At 50.5% G+C, this 17,606-nt stretch overlaps 1 protein-coding gene across 6 annotated transcripts in view; it reads right to left on the bottom strand.

The window, feature by feature from the left end:
• Positions 1–7,919: 7,919 nt before the first annotated feature.
• Positions 7,920–17,606, bottom strand: part of ETV4 (ETS variant transcription factor 4) — a 44,811-nt gene continuing 35,124 nt past the window's right edge. For 3 of the 6 annotated variants that reach the window (XM_034755833.1, XM_034755838.1, XM_034755832.1), the window contains exons 9-13: positions 14,205–14,279; positions 13,988–14,092; positions 12,329–12,498; positions 10,871–10,972; positions 7,920–10,032 (exon numbers count right to left, since the gene is read on the bottom strand). In XM_034755833.1, the coding sequence (XP_034611724.1) occupies positions 9,811–10,032; positions 10,871–10,972; positions 12,329–12,498; positions 13,988–14,092; positions 14,205–14,279 (674 nt within the window). In that variant the 3' untranslated portion in view covers positions 7,920–9,810. Of the gene's footprint in view, positions 10,033–10,870; positions 10,973–12,328; positions 12,502–13,987; positions 14,093–14,204; positions 14,280–17,606 lie in introns of all 6 variants that reach the window. The other 3 variants (XM_034755837.1, XM_034755836.1, XM_034755835.1) reach the window with 2 other exon arrangements.

Here is a 17,606-nt window from a genome sequence, read left to right on the forward strand (position 1 = left end):
AGCAATAATGGAGACGGGAATTTCAGGGACAGATGCAGCAGTAAAGTGCTGAATAAACACGGTAGTGGCAAATCTTTCTCAAGGTCCCATATGAAAGGCTCTTAAGCAAAGTAAGAAGTCATGGGATAAGAGGGAAGGTCCTCTCATGGATCAGTAACTAGTTAAAAGATAGGAAACAAAGGGTAGGAATAAATGGTCAGTTTATAATAAAGGGTCAGGATGGAAAGTGGTAAACAGCAGGGGCCCCCAAGGAGCTGAATTGGGAGCAGTGCTGTTCAACATATTTATAAATGACCTGGAAAAGGGGTAAACAGTGTGGTGGCAAAGTTTGCAGATATAAAATTACTCAAGATAGTTAAGTCCAAAGCTGACTGTGAACAGTTATAAAGGGATCTCACAAAACTGGGTGACTGGGCGACAAAATGGCAGATGAAATTCAGTGTTGATAAGTGCAAAGTAATGCACACTTGGAAAACATAATCCCAGCTATACTTACAAAATAATGGGGTCTAAGCTAGCTGTTGCAGCTCAAGAAAGAGACCTTGGATTCATCCTGGATAGTTCTCGGAAAACATCTGCTCAGTGTGCAGAAGCAGTCAGAAAAGCTAATAGAATGTTAAGAACCGTTAGGAGAGGGATAGATAAGACAGAAAATATCATAATGCTACTATATAAATCCAGGGTACACCCACATCTTGAATACTGCATTCAGTTCTGAACACCCCATCTCAAAAAAGATATATTAGAATTGGAAAAGGTACAAAGAAGGGGAATGAAAATGGTTAGGGGTAGGGTACAGCTTCTGTATGAGGAGAGATTAAAAAACCAAGGACAGTTCATCTTAGAAAAGAGATAACTAAGGGAGGATGTCATACAGGTATATAAAATCATGAACGGTGTGAAGAAAGTGAATAAGGAAGTGTTATTTATGCCTTCACATAACACACTGTCAACCTGTGGAATTCATTGCCAAGGGATGTTGTGAAGGCCAAAAGTATAACCAGGTTAAAAAAAGAATGAGATAAGTTGGTGGAGGATAGGTCCATCAATGGCTACTAGCCAAGATGGTCAGGGACGGAACCCCATGCTCTGGGTGTCCCTAAACCTCTGACTGCCAGAAGCTGTGTGTGGATGACAGGCTGGATCACGCAATAATTGCCCTGTTCTGTTAATTCTCTCTGAAGCATCGGGCACTGGGCACTGGTGGAAGACAGGATGCTAGGGTAGATGGATGATTGGCCGTTCTTATGTCTTCAGTGTAGACAAGTTTCTGGATGGGGTTGGCACAGCTGCTGAGTTTGGACCAACAGGGCTGCTGCCCTCGCTGAGTTCCTGCTTTGCTCTTTCATTCGGTCTGGCTCATTTAACATGCTGGTGGGCACTTCTCCTTCTGCCCTTCCATGAGTATATCAGCTATCAAGATACACAGAGATCAATATTCATTGTATCAAGTGGTCTCCAGTGTTGTAACGGATTACGATATTACTGTGATTGAAATCCAGAGGAGGAGGCAATGTATGGGTATCATTAGGGCTGATTCGTCTGACAGAATGAATCTCCTGAGAATATCAGCAAAGTTCATGCCAACCTCCTTCTCGGGGGCTTTATGCAGCTGTAAAATGTTACAAGGACTCAGACATCCCAATATTGTCACATGAACCCCCCCCCCCCCCGGGGCTGCCTAGGGACACACAACACCCGGTAGGCCTTGGCCTAGGGAATGTAGCCTGACTTGTTCCTAGATGTGTTTTGTGGCAGCTCTCTCACTGCAGTGGGGGCAGGGTATGTGCAGAGGGGACAGGCTCCCTGTCCCAAGCTCCCATCCTATTGTTCGGAGATGGTGAAGCAGAGAGGATTTGTGGTCTACGGGGCTGAGCCCAGAATAGGGAGCATGCGACTCCTGCGTCCCACTCCTGCCTTTGGCACTCACTCCTCCCAGAGCATCGGGGAAGTCACTTCCCTTCTCGGTGTCTGTTTCCTTCTGGGTAACGTCGGGCGAATTATATTGACCCATCTCAAGGTGGGGCTGGGAGGGCATCATGGGGTCACAAGTGAAGGTGTAGTTGGCTCCAGAGTCTCAGTGTCACTTCTCTGTTCAGTGGGATTTCCTTGCCTGGGAGAGCAAGGGGTTACTGCAGGTCAGGATCCCCGTGGCTGTTGGGTAGATTGTCTGCGTAATGTGCTCTAGTCCCTCCATTAGCATTAATGGGAATGATGGGCCAGTATCCAGCTCACTCCAAACTGGCGAGCTGCTTCGCACTGAGTCAGCGTGCAGAGGCAGGGTGTCCCAAGAGCACAGAACCCGGCTCTGGCTGAGGGACTCCGCGATCTGGCAGAGGCCAGTGGGAGGAAGGGAATGTTCCTGCTGGGCTGTCAAGAAGACATTATTTGGAAACACACCTACCGGTAACCGTGGAGGGGAAGCTATATGGTCATGACAACACTCCTCCTGTCATGTGACCTCTGGGACTCTGACCCAGGTCAGGGGATTGGGGCCAGTCAATAATCCCTTTCCAGCAGTGTGCGTCTCGCCTGTATAGTGCTGCAAATGCTGATTCACTCATGGTGCTAGGAAGCATTTTCAGAACCCCCAAGCAGAATGGACAAGGCACTATAAATTATTGCATCTGACCTAAGCGACATATAATATAATCCTCCTCTCCTAATCCTCTCCTATTCACTCATGGCTCCACCTTCAATAGGAATTTTGCTGCTGCATGTGTCCCTCAGTATCTCCATTCATTAATATTTCAGAGTAGGAGGATTTTTTTATGTTACCAACAATTTCTTATGTAGCCTGCATGAGAAAGTGCTCTAGCCACACTCTGATGCTAGTGTAGTTCTGCATGGCTGTCCTTTAATATTAGGATTAATTCCCTCATCCCATACAGCGTATTCTAAGGGCACATCTGGGACAGACTGTAACGTTACGTTAATTATTTAGTATGACCAGAAAGGAACTTTGCATCAGACTCTGGGTAGTAGATTTATGATGCTTCCTGCTGGGCTTTGTATTATTCCTACAGCAGGAGTAGCTGTGGGGCTAGAGCAACAATAGATACTTCTCTGAAAATAGAAAATCCACATTAGGAAAAACTAAATCACAAAGAAATTATCATGGAGAATTTATTTCCAGTTGGTCCTGGAGCATAGTCACATTCTAGTGGATAATTCACCAGGCTAAAACGAGAGGTGAAATCAGTAACAATGGAAAAGATGGTGAGAACTTTTCAATATACGTATTGTACCCAGTGTCTGGCTCTTTGTCATGATCTGAATTCCTGTGACAGAACCCATGACTTTTGGCAGTTTCATAAAGAATATCATGGGCTGTCTCCCCATCTGCCCATTAGGGAACAAAACTTTTATTGTGAATTTTTCTAATGGGTTGGGGGAGGTTGTATGTTTTGCTAGCTTGACGCGCTTTCAAGCAATTAACTGCAGCTAACACATTTAAGGAAATCTACTGTAGTGACAGTAACATGGGAGTCAAAGAGAAAACTCCGCTCTGTTCGGACCCTGCTGTGCTTTAGAATTATCTTTGTAACAAAAGAACTGCTGCTGCTTTAATACACTAACTAGCATGTGCACCATTATGCAGGTCAGGCCCAGAATTGACAAATGTTTTATCTGGTAGGAACAATACTTGCCTCTCAGGTGCAGAGTTAGGGATGGAAGATGTGGGCTTTAACATTTGAGCAGCTCTCTCACTAGTCACCTGCCCCGTCAGTTTCTCGCTGAGCTGGAAACGCAGAGTGGATTTATTGACTCCCAGGGCTCTGATCTGCTGATTATAAACCTCTGTCCTTCAGAGCTCACTCCTCCTTAGTTATGAGAACCTGAGCTCACCAGTTCCCAGAACCCCCCGCCCCATGTCTGTCCATCCTACTGCAGTGACTTGAAAAATCCAAAGAGAGAGACAGGTTTAAAATTTTGCCTGAAAGTGGATTAGTCCCCAAAATACTCTGCTCAGGGGCTGGCTGGACTGAGCACTAGCACAGAAATTGCAGCATAATGTGTATGCAAAGCACTTTGAGATAAGAACATAAGAATGACCTTGCTGGGCTAGACCAATGGTCCACCTAGCCCAGTATCCTGTCTTCCAACAGTGGTTGGTGTCAGATGCTTCAAACGGCATGAACAGAACCGGGTAATTATTGAGTGATCCAGCCCCTGTCGTCCAATCCCAGCTTCTCGCAGTCAGAAGATTAGGGACACCCAGAGCATGGGGTTGTGTCTCTAACCATCCTGGCTAATAACCATTGACGGACCTATCCTCCATGAACTTATCTAGTTCTTTTCTGAACCTAGTTATATTCTTCACAACATCCTCTGGTAACGAGTTCCACAGGTTGTGTGAAGAAGTACTTGCCTTTGTTTGTTTTAAACCTGCTGCCTATTAATTTCATTGCGTGAGCGGGGTTCTTGTGTTCCTTATTCACTTTCTCCACACCATTCATGAGTTAATAGACCTCTGTCATATCCTGCAGGGTGAAAGACACTAGATAAATGCAAGCTACCACTGTTCTTAATTTTCACGAGACAGCAAGTGCAACACCAGGGAACACGGGGCTAGCTCAGATCCTTTTTCACAGCTGCACAGTCTGGTTCCTAGAAGAGAGAAAAGAATCTTTAGGAATGTACAAGACCTTCCTGGGGGCAGGAGGCAATGTCGCAACAAGGAAGAATTCCTGGGCTTAGAGAGGGCTTCTGTGCCAGTTGCTGGCTGGATCCAGCATTTCCTAGGCTGTTTCTGAAGCTCAGCTGAGGGCATGACTGTGCCTCCGACATCCTCCCAGGATGGCTTTTCTCTATTACCTCTGCTGTGCACTCGGGTGATGCCATCCTGCTTGCTACAGCCTGTATGGCACCTTGTTCTATTATACGGGCAGCTCTGCAGCTAAGGTCTGGGAGCTCGGCCATAAGACGGCCGCACGCTGCGTCCCTAGTGCTCACCGTGACACTTCCCAACAAGAGGGTGGTGGTACGGAGCAGGCTCAGGAAAAGACAATTTTAATTAAAATAACAGAGCTGAGATCCAGTGTCAGGAGCCTGTGTCAGCCTGGGACTGGGCAGAGGAATGTGGGGGATGTTCTCTGCCGAGGCACCAGGGGCAGCAGGAAACTACTGATTTCGTTGTGTACTGTCCCAACAATGACCGCTTGAGCCAGACGGCAGTGCCCCCTCCCCCTGACGCAGGCTGGGCTGATACAGGTATAGTTATTGACATAATGAACTTTCCTTCTTTCCATGTCCCCCAAAGCCCTCGGTCTGTTCCTCCTTCATCCTATAGCAACACCCCGGGGGACACCACAAACCCAGTTCCTGGCTTCACGGCTAGGAAAGGGCTTCTGCAGCAGGAGCAGCTCCTTCCAGGCAAGAACCCTAGAACACACCAGGAGTTTCCAGAGCAGGGATTTCCCCACCCCTGCAAACACTGTAGAGCCAGGACAGAAACAAGTGGACTGTCCAGCCAGTGATTCTGCAGATCCCACACCCGGCTGCACATTGGTGTCCGGCCTCGCAGCTGGAGTTTAGAGTCCCCAGTGCCCTGCTTACACGGAGCGCCTTTATGAGCTTTATTAAGCACAGGGGATCACATGCAGCGCTCAAAGTCTCTAACGCTGAAGGCCAGGCTGGGAGGTAGCTGTACATGTGCGTTACAACACAGCTCACAGCCCCACTGTGCTGTACCTACCAAAATGTAAGCGTTTAATCCAGGAGGATGGTAGGCTCTCACCCAGCATGGGGGGAATAGAACTGGCAAGGGTGGGGTGGAGGTGGAGGCTAGTACCGCTGCAATGGAACTACTGGGAGGGGTGCACCCTCGTGGATCATTCCCTGTAAACGGCATGCATGTGCCAGGCGGGTGGGGACGGATGAAAATGAGAGCAGGACCTGTGGGAACTGGAGTGGCTGCCGCGGTGCCTGGGGTCAGGTAGGAACTGGGGTGATTGGGCTGGTGCCAGCAGCAGCTACACCTGGGGAGAGAGATGCATTGCTGGGGCCCCTCCTTCCAAGTCTGGAGCTGGGACCCTCCCCCGCCAAGTCTCAGCAGCTCCCCCTGCAGAGCACCCACCTCGTTTTCCTCTCCTAGCCCTTCAACCCTCCTATTTAACACCAGCTTCCACCACCTCTGAGCCCATGCACCTGCCTGCGATGAGGGTCAAGAGGCCCACGGTCAGGAGAGACTCAGCTCAGAAGTAAATTCACCTGGCTTGTGACTCTCCAGGGTTCCCAGGTTGCGGCACTCTATAGCGGAAGGAGATGGACAGAAGGTTTGTGGTGGTGGAAACGGACCAGGGGGATGTGGAACTCTGGACAATCCTTCTCCTGTGGGGAAAGCTCCAGGCCTAGAGCTTCCTAGCCAAGGCAGGGGGAGCAGCCGTCTGCTAACAGCCTCACACAGAGAACATGGAGACAGGGTGGGGTGAAGCACAGTGGGTTCTTTTATTCGGGTCTGAGGATGGTGAATACAGACAGGCTCAGGGAGGAAGTAAAGAGTCTGCTGAGTGTGGAGTCATGACAAGCACCTTCTCTCTTCTGGGCATTACCACAACATCTGCCTGTCCACGTTTAATGGGAGACTCCCAGCATCACCAGACTCCCACAAGCACAGCCAGCATCTCCAGTCGTCCTGTGCTGAAATGACAAGCTACGAAACACACTTCTTCTTTTGCCCCGTTGCTTCCGGGTGTATTTTTCTCCCCCGCCCACCACCGCCTCTCACCTGCTTCCCGCCACCCAGGCAGTTGTGCAAAGCGCGCAGGCCCAGCTCCCTCAGTGCAGGACTCCTGGGATGCACTTTGCAGGCACTCAAAGCCGAAGGTGCTCACTGACTCCTGAGGCCACGGAGCCCACCTCTGAGGAGTGAAAAAGCCACAAAGGTTTGTCCAGGTATCACAATCTCTTCCTGAGCGTGGACATGTGCACTCTCTCAGCCCTCCTGCAATGGAGACGCTCTGCTGGACCACCAACTTCCCCCTTAAACAGGGACTTATGCGGTGCTGTGACAGGAGCAATTTAACATGCATAGGAAGCCTAGCATGGTGCCAGTGTGAATGCAAGTCATTCACTCTGGGTTTCTTGCCTGCACAGCCTGGCAGGGAACAGAACAAAACACTCCATTTTCTCACTTAATATTAAGTTTATAAATCTAATATTTGCCCCCATCCTCCTTCCAGCAGCAGCCAGCCCTGGGCAGGCTTGAACAGCTTAAATAGCATTTCCCATGGAAACATTTGCAGCTAGTATATTGGTAAAGCAACTCTCAGCATCCTGACAATGGCCCAGTAAGACTGGAGCCGGGGTTGGGCTGTAGGGGGAATCATGCATGGGAGTGGTGGGGTGGGGATGGTAGGAAGGGATTTCTGTAATGCCCTGCACTTTGTAAATTCCTAAAGGCTTTATCTGAACAGGGGCTGACCCAAAACGATGGCTTAAAGCGTTGGGAGAATTCGCACCTTTATCTTAGGCAGCTGGTGCTAGCGCAGTCTTATAATGTACATTGTTTCTCAATGAGAGTTGACAGCAAATCATAAAAAGCAAATGCTGTTAGCCAGGTACAAAAACTAAATACACAGTGAGAGAAAACATCCCCCCAAATATTTGGTATAAAACTTGCATGTGCCTAGCTCACACTGCGAGCCCATGATCTGCCACTGCTCCTGTCCTTGTCTCGCCTGCTGGAATGGGCTGCAGCAGGGCAGACACGACTTGGGTTGGAGGATTGCACAGGAGCAGGTCACTAGTGCACAGAGTTCTGGTCAGTGACAATACCCTGGCCAACACCGAACATGAAAGTAAATGCACATTCCCCCATCTGGCTGAATCAACCCATACAAAGCCGCGTGCGGATGCCAATGAGAGAAGAAGAGGAAGGTAGAAGAAGCCAGGGAGCTGAATGACGGGGCACCGGCCAAAGATATAGACCAATTTATTGATTATAGTATTTTTTACACTCATAAATAATAAAAATAAGTGATGCCAATGGGAAGGGCCCCCCCTTCTCCTTCACTCGTGGGGCAATGGAGAAAGTGTGTTTCCCACAGGAGGAGTGAGCAGGGCGAGGGCTGCAGGCTGCAGAGGGCTAGAGGGGGGGTTGGGCCCGTAGAGGAGGAGGGAGGTTCTCACAAGGTGCGGAGGAGCGGGCTGAGCACTTTGTAAATGGAACATCCCCACCACCCTGCGGGTCAGGGAGAGCGTCCCCTCCACGTCGCACTGGGGCCGAAGCGAGGATCCCCGCCAGCTGCACAGAGAGGAAGCTCCTGGGAAATCCACCTCTTAAGCAATATAAACAAACTTTCCCTCCAAACTGCCGCAGGAGGCTGAGCCAACACCTTTCTGCCCTCAGAAGCCGGAAAGTCAGTCAGAGGAACAACAGGGTGCAGGGAGAGCTGAGCTCCACCACACAGGCACCGCTGCTCCTGGGATCCTACCGTGGTTGTGTCTGGGTGGGGCTGCTTAGCACAGTGGGGGTAGGAGAAGGGCCCGCTCAGTGAGAAGGCTGGCAAAGTGTCTCCTAATCTCTCATTATGCAGCCCGTGCTGCATTAGCCAGTAGGGACCCCAGACAGCTTCTCGTGAACTCCTCCCTTACCCCTCGCACATGCCCATCTGGGAAGGCCAGCTACAGCTGAACAAGGAGAGTGTGGCTTTTTTACAAAGCGAATGCCTCACATCCAGAGGCTGAGATGATTTTCTAACCTCCAGGGTTTACCCACAGGCCCAGGAACAGCAGGTCTGACCAGCACTAATGGGTCTCTCAAAATTGCCGAGGATGTTTTTGGTGGAAGCTCTTCAGTTTTGAAGAGCCTGGCTGCTGTAGGTAGCCCCTGCTCAGTCAGGAGCAATCAGCCGCCCAGCCACTGGCCTGGGCATTGGAGCCCATGGGCACCAGCATCCCTTTCCTCGGACTCCATCTCAGGCTTTGCTCTCTTGCCTCAAATTCCCAGTTATCTGCAGGGTTCCTCTGGCTCAGAGCCTCACTCCAGGCCAGTGGAGTCCAGGGGCTCCATGGCTCACCCACGGTGACATTTCCTGTCAAGGAGACCAGAACCACGCCAGCATTGGCTGGTAGCAGCTGGTCCCCTTCCTATCGTTGCCAATATGACACTCAACAGCCCAGAGATGAAGCATCCTGAGCAAGGAGGCACCAAGACAGGAGCAAATGCATCCAAGGGAAGAAATGTTCCCCATTCCTGCCAAGCAGTTTGTATGGAACAAGTGTGAGCTGAAACCTTCAGCTCCCTGCTGCCCTTCCGGGGACAGGCCTGTCCCCAGCACGTAAGAAGTAGTGTGGGTAAGAACAGTGTTTGTAGGAAGGTTGGGTGTCTGGGGGCTGCTTTGTAGGAGTGTGTGTGTCTGGGGAAGCGTGGGAATTAACTGCAGTTTCATAGAATCATAAAATCAGAGGAGAGAGCCCAACAGGCTCCCATTTCCTCCACACCCCGCTCAGTGGGAGGCCAAGGCCAGAGACGGAATCGATGCTGGGGATGTGACACGATCACACATTTAACTGACTGGAGGCGGCACTGAGACGTTTCTGTACTGGTGAGAGAGTCGGTTCCATTGCACCAAGTCTGGGCCCACAGCCTGGGTGAATGAGGGGCAGCCAATGTCTTTCAGAGCCTCAGTTGCTGGCTAGCTGTCCAAGGATGGGCTTGCATCACCACTGCCTGTTTCAAAGGCAGCTATTCAAAGAGTCTAGTGGAGCCCAAGCTGGCCCAGGAAAGCTCCTCTGCAGATCGATTACTAACAAACATCTCCATAGATACAAACACAATGGCTGTGCAGCGGGCTCCTGGTGGAATTAATAGGGGTAGCTCTTGCTGTATGGCTGGGAAGGGAGGCTCCCAAGGTCCTGGATGTAAGCCGTGTTCTCGTCCAGATGGGAGAGAGGAACAGTGTCTTCCTCGCTGATCTGCCGGTCAAACTCTGCTTTCAGGGTTGGCCGCTGATTGTCAGGGAAGGCCAGGGAGAAAAGGGCTTCAGGCTCACACACAAACTTGTACACATAGCGCTCTCCGGCAACCTGCAGGGAGGAGACAAGGTGAATGCTACAGTCTCTGTCCCACCCACTCCTTATGCAGCTAGCTGCTCCCAGCGAATGACAGCAGCCATTGGCATGTGAGTTGTTCAGTGGGGGATGAGAGGGACCCCCCCACAGAGCTAGGAAAGACCCTGGGCTCCTCTAGATCCTCCCCATGTCTGAGAGGGAGTTTTCACCACTTCGTCAAGCATCCTCTGTGGCTGCTGCTCTAGTCCCACCTGGACTAGCTCCAGGGACAGTGACACCACAACCCGATAAGCAGGCAGGGCACATTGCAAGGGGCAGCTTTCTCTTAGGGGCTGGAAATAGGGAGGGCGGGGAAGAGACTCTTAACTGTAGGGATGGAGAACCATTCGATGAGGAGCAGAATTTGTCGTGGGTTATCTTCAATTGCTGGACTTATGCTGTATTTATGGGTTACATCAAGGGTGCCCAGAGCACATGGGTAGGTGCTACCTTTAGCCTTTTTATAACTCTAACTAGCACTAATAACAAGGGCCTCCCTTGCCAGCTAATCCCATGACAAGCGCCCTGACTGTTGTTAAGAGGATCCCTCCTTGCTCCCCAGTGCAGGTATACATGGAGAAAGCATGACCCTGCCCCCAATCGGCTTTCCCCTAGGATTCCTGGATTCAGCTCCTTCAACCTTTCCTCAGTGGGTCTTGTTTCTTTGCTTCCTGCTCTGCGAATGGTGGGCCAGGGAGAGGGAACCTCAGGAAGTCAGGGGGTTCAGAACTTGCCATGAGCCAGCCAAACCTCCAATCACAAGCAAGACAAGTGTCAGGATGAGCATAGAACTTGGATCCCGTCACAAACTGACCTTCTGCATGATGCCTTTCTCATAATAATAGCGAAGGGACCGGCTCAGCTTGTCGTAGTTCATGGCTGGCCGGTTCTTTTGGATACCCCACAGCCTGGCCACCTGCAGAACAAAACACCAGGGTGCATCACTGTCTGTGAGCTCTGAGGAAAGGAGCGCATGACAAATGCCTGTGTGTGTGTGTGTCTGTCTGGGGGATGTTCCATGTGATCCGTTTCTGAGGGAAGAATGCTGCTCAACAGGCAATATAAATAACAATTTATAGCAGGCAAACAATGGAATACAAATAATAAATACCGCACCATTTACACTTCACTGCAGTGAACAAGGAGGGCAAAGCTGATAAACAGAAGCTTCCTTCCATCACTGAGAGAATGTGTGTGTGCAAACGTCCCTGTGGCAATTGTACTGATGGAAAAATCCATCAGGAGGCAAACATTGTCAGGCAATGAACTCCCTTCCTCGATCCCCCAACATTCAGACAGAAATAAGGGGTTTGAGAATCCTGGGTAATCCTGGGTGCTGAGTGGCTGATAAAAAGGTCACATGTTACTACAGTCTACATGCAAAGCGCTTGGCACTTTTAGCCAGTGCCTATATATTGGCGGGATATGCCCACAGCCGGGTCAGCACTGGGAAAGGGCCACTTCACCTGAAACCATCTTCAGCCTTGAATGATGAGCACTGTTATACAAAAATGAGGCTGAGAAAACAATTGTAAACGAATGTTAATAGTGAAGTGACCCAGCAAAGTGACTCAGCCCATCTGCACTGCATATGTTCGTAAGAGCCTGGGGATTAGCTAGAGCAGCCGCTAAACACAGCCATAAATCAGATCCTGACATTAATGGATGTTCCAGACACATTTCCCAGCTATTATCAGAGTTTATTGCTCTGTTTGGAACATGGTGGCACTAGAAGTGATATCTCTGTTAATTGCAGTTCGAATCCATCCATCCCCAGATTTCTCCCAGATTTTTATTTAAAATGCTGTGATGAATGAGGTACACTCCTGTCCCGGCTCTCAGAGACCGCATCGGGCACTGAACACCAGGTAGGTGGCACAGAACCAACACGGGACAGCCCAAGAGTAAAACCCCTTGGAAGAAGGAGACCAGCTGAGAAACCCACCAACTGCAGTTCCCTTTAGCAACTCTGAGAGGAGCTATTGGAGGGGAAACTGCCATCTCCTGTATCTGGGACCCACTGACCCAAACTGTTCACCTGCTGGAGCTCAGGTGATGGGGGCGGCCATCATAAGGCTGGGATTTTTGGGCACGTAGCTGCCGTAGCCTCCTCCTCTAAAACCTCAGCCTCAATGGTGACTCTCAGGGCAACTGGCAGGCAGGAGGCTTTACAGAGGTGTGGCAAAGGCCCCGGCCCTCAGGAATCTGAAGAATCAGTAACTCAGCCCAGGGGCCCCTCTTGTTCCATGGGTAGAAACTGAAGAATTTTCACCTCCTCGGGCTCAATGAGTTTGAACTCCATTCCTCTGCCAGTCCAGGCGATGAAGTGGGAATTGGTGGGATCGTCCAGCAAAGCCACCAGGAACTGCCAGAGCTGAAGAGACCCTCGGCGTTGGTACGGGGGTCCTTCCCGGTACCCGCCCACTTCCTGCTTGATGTCTCCTGCTGAGCAGAACAAACACAAAGGGTTTTGCTATGTCCCTTTCCTTGCCCTCCAGCAGTTCTGCCTCTCCTGACGGGAGGAAGATGCAGAGACTTCTCGGTGGACAGCCACAAAAGACAAAGGCCACCTACAGAGGTTACTGCAGGGATGCCTGAGGACTAACCTCTTCTCACCTGCTGTTTACCCAAGAGGAGAGTCTGGCTAGAAAGCGAGAGCCCGGAGTGCAGCAGGAATCGTGTGACAAGCCAGCTGAAAGAGTTGCTCGCTCTTCGTTTAATTGGAAGAAGCTGGGGGAGTTTTACTGTAGTTCAGGGATCACTCCACAGTGACCCTAATGCACTGTGACATGGCATCCGCTCCCAGGGGAGCCCCAACCTCCGGGCATGGATGCTAAAGGAACCAGCTGCCCTCTGAGTTCTGAGAGAACTCTGCAGAACTAGAGCTTTAGAGCAAATGTGCTTCGCTGCCCCGTTCAGAGACTGGACCCCACCTCCCTCGACTCCTGCAGCCCTGGGCAGTGGGGAATCACTAGCTAGTCATTTAAGCCCTGGCTCAGAACTGCTGTTAATGTGCAGACAGCCCAGCTGGCTGATGTCCAGCATCAAAGCCCATTAGATAATCTCCTCCTGTAATGTTCATAAAGGCAGGGTTGGCCCTTGGGTACCCAACGGGGGTGGGCAAATCCCAAAGGGGACGAGGAGAGAGGCTGAGAAATACAGGTGCCAAGATTCTGGGCAGATGCCGGGCCTGGCTTCTGGCCTGAGGCATTTACATGTTCAGGCGTGACTCCCTGCAGCAGCAAAGCATATCAGAATGATTTCAGCTTGTGTCTCATCCCAGGGCAATCCCACACACGCTGACCTGGTATGGGTGGCAGGCTGCACAGCAGGACCAAGCTCCATTACTGTGAGTGAGCCCATGTTAGACGCACTGCCGCCTGGCTGCAGAGTGACCCTGACCACCACATAGCGACTCTAGGGGTGCCCGGGTGGAACTATTGTAAACTGAAGCCGGGTAAAGAGGCCCTGGGGTGCCATGCTCAGCCGGCACTAGGAAAGGGCAGTGATCTTGGCGAGAAGGTTTGGGGGTGTTTGTGGAGAGCTGGGACTGTAATCAAGGGGGACTGGGTCCCAACACCAATGACAAGGCTGGGAAACGGGGCCACCGGCTGGGCGGTTCTGGGTTCAACTACTGTGCAGAAATCAGTATCTCTCAAGTGTTTGCCTACAACATTTCAGTTTGCACAAGAGTGAAGAGGAGGAGAAATTCGCCACCAACTGTAGTGATCTGGGTTCAGCTGTTGCAATATCTGTCTGCTGCTATGAAAACTCAGAAAACAAACTCCCAGGAAGCACAACATCAGCCATGACTCATACATCCAGGTGCAGCATCTCCTAATGAATAGGGTCACGAAGAGGGTAAGCAGAGCTGGCAGTGTGCATATTCCAGCTCACATGGTACATAGGGCCTGGGGTAATCTCATCCTACTCCAAGATTTGGAAGACACACAGGTTTCTCGCTGACCTTCAAACTTCTCCGGGACGACACAGACATCATCAGCAAATGGCCTCATCTGCTTGTTGTAGCCATAGCCTGGAAGAGACAGCAGCAGATGTAACCAGAGAACACAGACAAGCTGCAGCACTGCAGTGAGGTCCATTGCAGGAGCAGATGAAGAGGTGACAGAGCCATGGAGGTTTCTTACCTAATGTCCCTTCGGTATTTGAATGGCTTTGATACCCCTCAGCATTCATGTACATGGAAGGACAGCCAGGAACATCTACAGAATGAGCAACACATACAGATCACTGCCAAGCACAAAACCCATCAGGGCCGGCCCGCTCGTCATACAGGATCACAGCCTCAGGCCCTGAAGCAGTCAGGCCAACCACTAGCCTTGTGCCCTCTTAAGAGAAAACTGAGACTCTAGATCCCGTCTTAGCTCCAGCTCAGACTGGTTCTAGGGCTTGTCCTCTCACCATGGATAGCCATGGATTAAATTAATGTACAATTGTGACACCACCCAAAGCACCGTTTTCATCTGTGATGACGGACAGAGCAGAAATATTAACACAGGTTACATGTGTTTGCTATTTCTCCTTCGTTTAGGGTTTAGGGTGACGTGACACTGGACTGCACTATGATTGTTACAGGTGAAGAGGATGTTATTAGTCAGGCTGGGCAGGGATGGTGTCCCTATCCTTTGTTTGCCAGAAGCTGGAATGAGTGACAGGGGATGGATCACTTGATAATTACCTGTTCTGTTCATCCCTTCTGGGGCACCTGGCATTGGCCACTGTCAGAAGACAGGACACTGGGCTAGATGGACCTTTGGTCTGACCCAGTCTGGCCGTTCCTATGTTTTTATTTTGCTATAGTGCAGCTATGGACTGCAGCCCCCCCCCACCCCCCGCCGCATATTGCTCTATGGACAGTCGGTTTCAGGTATATTGTTGCAGGCACTTGGGGTCTTACTGGTGTTAATCTGAGACAGCTGGCTGCAACGATTGGGAGTTCTCATGAGCATTAGAGAAAACAAGAGGGTAAAAACAAGGTGGGTGTGGAAGAGGGCAGCAGTTTTAAAGGTTCAATACTGCACATACAGTATGACTGGTTACTGTCGTTTATACACTAATTTTCCAGCCCCAGCTGGGATGGGGGAAGTAACTGGATGCTTTGGAAGAGTTTTCTCATGTCCTCTTGTATAATGCAGTTGCCTTCAGCGCTGTTTTGCTGATGCTAAGGGCAGGGGTACACTGAACTGACTGCAGTCTGCATTGTACATTATTACAGGCATAAACTAGTTTCACGAAAGCCATTCTGCTGGAAGCAGGGTCATTTTTACGCATGTCTGGGCGGAGGCACTCGGTGAGGGGTATTGTCTCCATGGCGGGCACAGAGAGACATTCAGAACCCCAGTGGGAAATTTGACTGAATTTATTTTTGCTCATGAAAACCAGTCCAAAGTGGCCATTAAAACGCCAGGAGAGCGGGAGCAACCTTCTTTCTTCAAAGGGGGATTGATCTCATGTGGATCACGGCAGCATGTGCCCGCACCTCGGGCAGGAGTCTGCTGGAAAATAAGCTTTTCACTGAGAAAAACTAACTTTATTCCCTGACTGGTTGGGTTCCCAGGCAGCCCCCTTTGGAGATTATTAATAAACATTTCTGTTGTGCTGTGATCAGCTCTGACATCCTCTGAGATGCTGGGTCTTCACCCCTGACTTCCCCCAGGATGCTTGCTGTGGCGGTGACAGAGCCAAGAGGAAGATAGTGAGTCCAGCTGATTAGAAAGTTCTGCTTAGCGCAGCAGACAGACCCAGCTGTACTTGGAGTGGCTCCCATCCTCCAGTTTGGTGTTAGTGGCACAGATGTAAAAGAAAAGATTTGCTTCTCAGAACAAAGCTGGTTTATCTTGCGATTTAACCTCCAAACGAGGGAGTCGTTTCTCATTGTCCCTGACTCGCTCCAGGCAGCAGTCAGACAGCAACACACCGGCTCATGTTACCAGCCACCGGCTGATGTCAGCTGCCTATGAAAAGAAAGCATGTGGTGAAAGCTGACACCACCGCCAGCCCAACTGGGAGCTCAGCTCCTTCCCCAGCCCTCCATTTTGTGAATGAAATTCCTCCGACTCCATTCAGAGGGAGAGGAGCAGTGTGTGCCAAGCTGCAGGGCGGGAGCACGGTTCAAGGTTATGTAATGCAATCCCTGGCACTGGGGAGGAGCGCTCCAGCTCCCCTAGCATTTGAAGGTCGCTGGCGCTGCAGAGACTGCAGCGCATTCTCTGTCCTAATTCCAAGCCACTGGACTCCCTTCTGCAGCTTTTGACAAAGGGATTTCTGTGCAACTTCTGCACGGCTGGTCCTTGTGTAACACAGCAAAGTCTGCAGGGAGCTAAACTGAATGCAGGGGAGCTTACAGTGTGCACACCATAGGTGCTGGAACTAGGGGTGCAGCCGCTCCCCCTGGCTTGAAGGGGTTCATTATATGCAGGGTTTCCAGTTTGGTTCAATGGCTCTCAGCACCCCCACTGTACAAACTGTTCCAGCACCCCCGGCGCACACTGGCCCAGGTGGGAAAACCGCTTTCTGCAGAACCCACTAGCTATTCCCTCGGGCCACTGCTGCCTCCTAGGTGCCCAAAGCTCTTCCTAAGAGCTAGTGTAACCCACACACCTCCTGGGTGTGGTGCTCTGTCCCATCTAGTGGCACTGAGACCACTTAGCGAGAGAGAAAAACTGAATCTGCTCTACAGTCAGTTGGCTTTTAGCTCATGCACTAAGCTCTAGAGGTCCCAAGTTCAATCCCAACCAGGGTCTGTCGGTGTTACACTAGGAAATCACATTTCCTCCCTTTGGGGTGGGAGAACATGTCATCTGGATATCAGTGCCTGCTGAAAAGCCCTCGCCAACACACCTCTCTTATTTAGGGAGTAATAGCCTCCCATCAGCACAATATCTGAGCACTGTCCAGGCAAAACCAAGAGCCACACTGAAGTCCCTAGTGGTCCATTTCTGACCCATCTCATGACACCAGAACAAGTGAGTGACGCTCCGAGTACCTTTCCCAGACCTGAGGATGAGCTGTGTGTGGCTCGAAAGCTTGCCTCTCACCAACAGAAAGCAACAAAGAGTCCTGTGGCAATCCGTTAGTCTTTAAGGTGCCACAGGACTCTCTGTTGCTTTTTACAGATCCAGACTAACACAGCTACCCCTCTGATACTTGTCACCAACAGAAGTTGGTCCAATAAAAGATGATACCTCCCCTGCCTTGTCGAAAGAACAACGGGCAAATGAAGCTGCTAAGATGCTATCCTTCTTGGTTTTTTTAAACACAATGCATTAGCCTGTGGAACTCACTGCCACATGATAGTTTGAGGCCAAGAGCTGAGTGGGATTTGACATTTATGTAAATCATGAGACTATCCAGACTTACATAAAAAAATAAGAATTTATAGGGGTGTTAAACACTTCTTCTTCAGGGCATGAGCCAACCTCTAAGTGCCTGGGGCTAGGGGCAGATTATTCCATAACTGTTCATTATAGGGTGTTTTATATCGCTTGCCAAAGCATCTGGTACTGGGCACTGTTGCAGACAGGAGCCTG

Source organism: Trachemys scripta, chromosome 23 (genome assembly GCF_013100865.1).
Source record: "Trachemys scripta elegans isolate TJP31775 chromosome 23, CAS_Tse_1.0, whole genome shotgun sequence".
NCBI classification, from domain to species: Eukaryota; Metazoa; Chordata; order Testudines; family Emydidae; genus Trachemys; species Trachemys scripta.